The sequence below is a fragment of the Neolamprologus brichardi genome, chromosome 23 (genome assembly GCF_056152115.1).
Source record: "Neolamprologus brichardi isolate AB-2024 chromosome 23, ASM5615211v1, whole genome shotgun sequence".
In the NCBI taxonomy this organism is placed as follows: domain Eukaryota; kingdom Metazoa; phylum Chordata; class Actinopteri; order Cichliformes; family Cichlidae; genus Neolamprologus; species Neolamprologus brichardi.
The window spans coordinates 40,719,727-40,726,783 of record NC_142125.1 but is presented as its reverse complement, the minus strand read 5'-3'; the positions used below and the strand labels follow the sequence as shown (position 1 = coordinate 40,726,783).

Below are 7,057 nucleotides of genomic sequence, written 5' to 3'. Positions count from 1 at the left end.
ACCCTGGGTCAACACACCTGAATCAAATGATTAGTTCATTACCAGCCCTCTGGAGAACTTCAACACATGTTGAGGAGGTCGTTTAGCAATTTGGATCAGCTGTGTTGGATCAAGGACACAACTAAAACCTGCTGGACACCGGCGCTCGAGGCCTGGAGTTGCCCACCCCTGGTCTAGAAGGTTTTCCAGAAGGTAATGACTTTTGGAAACCCCTTTTTGACGTGAGAACAAAGACGAGCAAACTGGTCAGGAACTATCACAGCTGTCTTAGGGCAACAGGTAACCAGTCTGTTGTATGGCAGACAGACAACCATTTATACCTGTGGGCAATTTAGAATCGACAATGAACCTAACAGCACTAACTGCATGTCTTTGGGAGGAAGCCAGAGTACCCAGAGAGAAACATGGGAAGAACATGAAAACTCCACACAGAGAGAGCCTGGCTTGATTGTTGACTTGAACTCAACTGTGCTAATCAATGTGCCAAAATGCTGCCTGAAAAAATATGATTACATTGGCAAATTAATGGGAAGAAATGGAATATCCAACAGAATGAATGCAATGAAAATGTGTCAATTAATGTACATTTATTTGCATTAATCAAGTATTTCTTCAAAAAAGTTTTAGGCACACTGTGTATTTGACTTAATTTTTTTTCATATCTTGCAAAAATATATCAAACCACCAATCAGTGCCTCATTTATGAGAAGCTTATAAGCTGAAATACAACCAAAAACCTATATCATGCGTTTGTCTTACCTCAAAGGGTTTCATATAAATCAAATCAAATCAAATCAAATCAAATTTTTATTTGTCACATACACAGTCATACACAGTACGATATGCAGTGAAATGCTTGGACAACTGCTCGTGACCTTAAAAAAAAAAAAAAAAAAAAAAGGCTATGAATAAGATAGGAAATAAATAAATAAATATGAAAATAAAAAAGGGGTAAATTTAACCAGGAAGGAATAAAATAAAATAAAATATAAAAAATTAAGTTAAGAATGAGATAACTGTACAACACAAATTAGAATGAAGGGTAATTTAACTGGGAAAGAATAAGATAAAATATATAAATTAAAGTTGAAAATAAGATAACTGTACAACAAAATACACAGTATAGACATATATAAACATATATAAGAATGTATGATGTATATGGGTCTGCACTCAGTCAGGGAATTCCCTGTTAAAGTTTCATTTTGAGCAGCATAAATAGCCAGTACAGGGACAAAACGAAAGTGTTGACTACACAGCAGTGAAGCAAAGATGATGTTCCTCCTCCTGATTGTTTTTTGTTTATTCAAAGGTAAGTCTCTCTAAACGCAGCTCCTTTATATTATTATTTGCTATTATTATATTAATCATAATAATATGATATACAGTTTTACAACCCTGCCTTTTTATGGTTTTATGATCCAGATCACGTTAATTTTACTTTTAATATGCAGAGGGAAATGTATTATTATGTATTATACCATTTAAACAGTTCTACCTGGATTTTAAAGTAAAAATGCAAAAACAAAAAAACAGTGCGAGTTGTAATTTGGTGAAATTTACAGTTTATATAGGAGATTAACTGTCAGGTCTGTTCCTTTTTACTGTGCTGCATTACTGAGTAGCATAAAAGCTTTTTTACCTATCGAGTCTGCACTTACTTACATTCAGCTTCCATTATTTTCAGCCTCGGCTTCACTCAGTCTACAAGGAGACACAACAGCTGAGTACGGCAGTGATGCGCACTATAGGTGCGCGCTGCCAAACTCCACAGGTGCGCTTGTTTGTTTTTTAAATTATTATTATTATGAATTCTATTATTCAGTTGTTGTCCTCGCCCAGATCCTAATCTCTGAGCTGCTGATGTTATCCAGGACATTAGTTAAATATTAACACACTCTATGCAGGGTGCTTACTGGATTACCTTTTGGCTTTTACCGGCAGGTGTGCAGCAGGTTACTTGGCAAAGGTTCGTCAAGGGGACAGTGGAGAACATGGCAACATACAGCGAGCGCTTTGGAATAGACGTAAACACGCCCTACCGTGGAAAAGTGCTCGTTACGAAAGAGTCTTTCAGCCCTTCGGTGATCAAACTGACGAATCTCACATGGGAGGATGAGAGTTGTTTAGTCTGCGCCTTTAACATCTTTCCTGGCGGCTCGAAAAGAAGTCAGATTTGCCTCAAAGTGCAAGGTAGATTGCTGCAAAGCCATTCATATGAACGGACATTATACGTAACCTCTGAAATTGAGAGAGCCGTTAAGAAAAAAATAGAGCCAGCTTTTTTTTCCTTTTTTTTTTTTTTTGTTAAAGGGAGGAAAAAATCCTGACCTTTATTACTGTTACTTGTGACATTCAGCTGGCTGCAGTTCTCTGATCAATATTTCATTTGTCCGTAAAGGGATATCAAAGGTGGACACAATGCACCACGCAAAGCAAGATGGAGAAGTTGTGTTTAGCTGCTCCGCCACAGGCAAACCAGCTCCCACCATAGAGTGGAACCTTTCAGATGGAGCCACAATCGCAGAAGAACCACAGACAGTGACAGTAAAAAACAGCGACCACACGTTCAACACCAGCAGCAACATAACTGTGAAAGTACCTCCCGGCTGGCGTGGACACGCGGCGTGTGTGCTGAACCGTGGAAAAATTGGAGAGAGGGAAGAGAGGATCGCTTTCTCCTCCTCTGCATCGGCGGACGGGGACGACCAGAGAGGTATGCACGAGTCATTTTATGTAACCGCATTTATGTGTAACACTGCGTAATATATTCCTAATAAATGAACACGCGCTGGGAGTTCATTCTAATCATCTAATTCAAGCGTAGGTGGAGTTTGCAGGGGAAAAGACTTCCATGAAACTATTACTAAATATCTAACTATCGGGAAGTGAAGAGGGAAATTATGAGACAGAGTTTTGAGTGACACCTTGGCTGTGGTTGTTTAGAAAATGATGCAGGTAGGAAGTCCCTGTGGTGATCTGGTCCCAGCTTCCTGGAACGTTCCCAGCAGAGTGCGCACTGACTGAAAGTGATGTCACTCCTCCGCCACAGCCTGACCGAGTGTGATATTTGGATGCAAATCTTGCTTATTCAGGTTTTGTGTTAAATTTGGTGCTAATCAAACTAAAATATAGCCTACTGTTTGTGATTAAGAGCTAACAGGAAAATTCAGACTCACTAAACTGCGTCATTTTTGTTTGTTTGTTTGTTTTTGACCGCAAGGTACGAGCATCAGTGTTCCTTTTTCAACACGTTCTCACTCCCAAAGCGTAACATTTTACGCTAGGTGACAAATCGTCAACATATTACGTTTTCTGCTACCCACCACGTTCCTAAATGACGACCTCGGGAAAAAAAAAAGAGGAAATATGAGAACCGTATGGACTCAATCTACACATGTTCGCTCTTTTTCTTCAAATCACTTAGAAACACGCTATTTAACTTCATTAAAGTCCTGGTTAAGATCAGGAAAAAGGTTATGGTTAGGGCTAGGGATAAGGTTAGGTTTAGGGCTGGAACGTCTATTACCGCGGGAGAGTCATTGCACTGCATTTCGCCCATAACCCACCGCGTACCATAAGAACGCCGAAGGTCTCCTTTCGCGTTCCTCAGGAACGCCGCGGGACGTGACAAAACGTCGGCATGTTACGCCTCGGGAGTGAGAACGGGCTGTCCTTTTTTCACTTATCAGGAACGCAGGAATTCCCTGAAATTCCAAGTCATTTTAAATTCATTTCCTGATGACATGGGACAAACTGTGTGACAATGAAGCAGTCAAGGAGTGTCGCACTAGAAAAATGACAAACAAAAGTGACTAAGAGCAGACTGAGTGAATGCTATGCTGTGAGTCAGCTGATGCTTTCAGTACGGCGATGACGCCAGTTTCGCTTCTGGCGAATTAAAAAAAACCCACGTCACGATACAGTGAGCGGTGCTGCTGAGCTGTAGCTCTCTGGGGAGGTCATCTGACGGGTGATGGACATTAGTTGTTTGGCTTTAACAGTAAATGTGTGACCATGTAAATCCCCCCCCCCCTTTCCGCTTTCAGAAGCGTCAGTCATTTTGTTTCTGGAACAAACTAACCAGGTGCTCTTTCTCTCCAGGGACAGGACCGTCTCCGTCAGCGATCGCACTGATCTGCATTACTATAATTGTTTGCTGTATAGCTGTTGCAGTGTATGTGATTAAAAGGTGAGTTTTTACTGCTGTTTTATAGCATCTTGGGCAGTTACTTAACAGATGAGCCAGCTGATAAACTGTTTTCTTTTTATTTTCTCTTTCTTTCTAGGAGTTCTAGGAAGCACAGCCAGAGAGAAGGATCATGTTCCATGCATGCATAACCAATGTTAGACTTTCTAGCTGCCTTTTGCGATGCAAGCATTACAAACACCTTTCCTTTGTGAATTAAGGTCAAGCATTGGCAGGTAGCTTCAAACTTTCACATGCGTGGACCTGTCCATTGACATTTCTTGTGAACTGCGCTACTCAGCACTTTAATGCCATGGAGCTTTGAGCAAAACATGTTTCATCCGACTCTGAATGTAAAGACCCGACCTTTAAGCAGTAAACCGCGCGCGCACGTGTGCGCGTGTGTGTGTGCGCGGGGAGGGGGGGGGGGGTCACTGGAAGTAAGGAAATACCCTGTAGGCGGTATTACACTGGGGCTGTGCTGCTATCTAGTGGTCCTATCAGGGAATACAGGGAAGCACATGCAGACGGATGCAGGGTCCACATGGCTCACATGAGTCAACTCAAGGAAACGTTCCTAGCAAATCTGAACAAATACCTCAACAAAATAATTTCTATGTTTAAATGTTATTCACTACGTCCATGTAGTAAATGTGTACTTTCAGTTTGACACTTTTCTGGCGGTTTGCACTCCAGTGTTTGTACTATTATTAAATATTATTTTAAGTAATACAGTGCAGTCAGTATGCAAATGTGCTGGCATCTAGCTTAAATACATTTAATTTACATTTAAGCTACATGCCAGCTTTATCTGTGGTAAAATGAATGTGAGTTAGTCTTTATTATGTGTTATTAATCTGTGGTGTCGTTATCCTATGTTTGCACTGATGTATCTTTAATAATTTATTTTCAAATATTATTTATTGTTGAACTAATTAAATGTGACTAATGTGTGTCTGATTTCATTTGTACAATATTTCTTTCATTTTTTGATGCGATTGTTTTTTCTTTTCTTTTTTGCTTGAAAGGGCTCTGGTTGGGCTGAAAATATACTGTAATTTATGACATACAGCTTCTTTGGGATCTTTGTGATAAACCTACAATTTGCAAACCAAAACAAGGATTTTTCTTTTTCTTTACTTACCTGTCATAAAGACTTTCAGTCCAGGTTAAACATTTGTTGAAACACATACAGATCTAGAAAGGAAGCATGTTTGTGTTAACACCATTAACACAAAAACTGATCATTATGATTAGGAGAAGTAATTGTAGTAGCCGTAGTAATAATGGTAGTAGTGGCAGAATCCTCCCTTAGTTACGCTGCAATAGCTCTAGGCTGCTGGGGGCTTCCCATGATGCACTGAGTGTTTCTTCTTTTCCCCTATTTATGTGTTTATACACCTCTCTGCATTTAATCATTAGTTATTATTAATCCCTGGCTCTCTTGCACAGTGTGCCTTTTGTCCTGTCTCCCTCATCTCACTCCCAACCGGTCACAGCAGGCTGTCCCTCCCTGAGCCTGGTTCTGCCAGCAGTTCCTGTTAAAAGGGAGTTTTTATTTCTCACTGTTGCCAAGTACTTGGTCAAAGGGGTCATATGAATGTTGGGTTTTTTCTTTAAACTGAGTTGAGTAATAGTAGAAGTATCTAGTCAATCATATAGTACTTTGGGTGGACTATACAACTAAAATGGAAGGGGAAAACCAGACTGACACATATTTTAAACTGGGAATAAGACTGTGCTTGTTAAATATTGAGTTGTTTATTATATAATAATATTCACATATTATCTTTTTGTCTTAGGGTTTTTACTTAGTTGTTAGTTTATGTGTTTCCATGGCTGACCTGATGAACAATTTACCTGAAACTGAGTTGAATTTTTGGCGGCACAGTATGAAACTATGATGCTATATCAAACATTATGTTAATTCTGTTTTTATATTTTGGAGTCCTTGACAAATATGAGAAGTTGTATCTTAATAAAACAAACGTATATATGACATATGCGAGTTGGGTATTTTAGTTATAGATGGGAAAGTTTTAATTTTTTAGTGATGATCATCATGGTGAGCTGGCATGTTAGAGAGTTTAATGGTGCAACCTTGTACAGTATAAACATATATTTTCTCACCTCGTGTGGTGTAATTTGTTTAAATAGGCCTCACTCAAGGAATAGCCTGCATTAGCAGGTTTGAGTTGTTAATTTCTAATGCCATTTAACCAAAGTAGTAAACTTGAATGTATTACTCTGATTGGTGGTGATATATCAATAATGCATGAATGTAGCAACAGCAAGTTCATTGTGGGAATAAACACATTCTACCAAGGGTAGCAAAAATTAGCAGATCAAAAACAAGCAAAGCTAATGGTAGAAGAACAGAAGAGAAGGACAGAAATACTATAGTGAAGGTGCAACTTTTACACATGCGTTTTCTCTCCAGAAATGAGACATATCAATGAGAGGAAGCAGTTTTGTTGAGCACCAGAAATATGCGGGGTACATATTGAGATGACAGGAGTGACTACAACAACGCTACCACCTGATATAAGTCTTGTGTCTGTCTCAAGGCAGCATCTGACCTCTGTATAAGCTCTTTCCATCATGTTCACCATCACTGTGTTGTTTTACTATTTCACTGTTTAGAGATTCCCAAATGATCCTTCAAAGATCTGCAGGTTTTTGTCTCTATGGAACCTGAGCAAATTCTTGCAACAGTGTCAAGGTCCTTGCTAAAAAGTCTTCCTGCCAGGGCATGCGTTACCTGCATGGGAGGAGCATGACTCCGCCAGGGGCCAATAGCCAATCAGAGTGCACACCCGTTCTCTCCTTGCTGTGTCTCCCTGCAAGCAAGTTATGGACTTGGATTGA

At 39.7% G+C, this 7,057-nt stretch overlaps 1 protein-coding gene across 1 annotated transcript; it reads left to right on the top strand.

Annotated features, from left to right (window-relative positions):
- Positions 1-1,190: 1,190 nt before the first annotated feature.
- Positions 1,191-4,612, top strand: LOC102789686 (OX-2 membrane glycoprotein-like). Its single transcript, XM_087835623.1, has 6 exons — positions 1,191-1,312; positions 1,688-1,774; positions 1,945-2,193; positions 2,402-2,716; positions 4,105-4,192; positions 4,290-4,612. The coding sequence occupies exons 1-6, from the start codon at positions 1,273-1,275 to the stop codon at positions 4,339-4,341; spliced, it is 831 nt and encodes a 276-aa protein (XP_087691749.1). The 5' UTR covers positions 1,191-1,272; the 3' UTR covers positions 4,342-4,612.
- Positions 4,613-7,057: the final 2,445 nt, after the last annotated feature.

Excerpts from the sequence above, each read along its gene's own strand:
- LOC102789686 (XM_087835623.1), top strand. The coding sequence starts at position 1,273 with ATGATGTTCCTCCTCCTGATTGTTTTTTGTTTATTCAAAG. Across the intron at positions 1,313-1,687 it reads TGTTTTTTGTTTATTCAAAG|CCTCGGCTTCACTCAGTCTA; the intron begins GTAAGTCTCTCT and ends CATTATTTTCAG. Across the intron at positions 2,717-4,104 it reads GGACGGGGACGACCAGAGAG|GGACAGGACCGTCTCCGTCA; the intron begins GTATGCACGAGT and ends CTTTCTCTCCAG.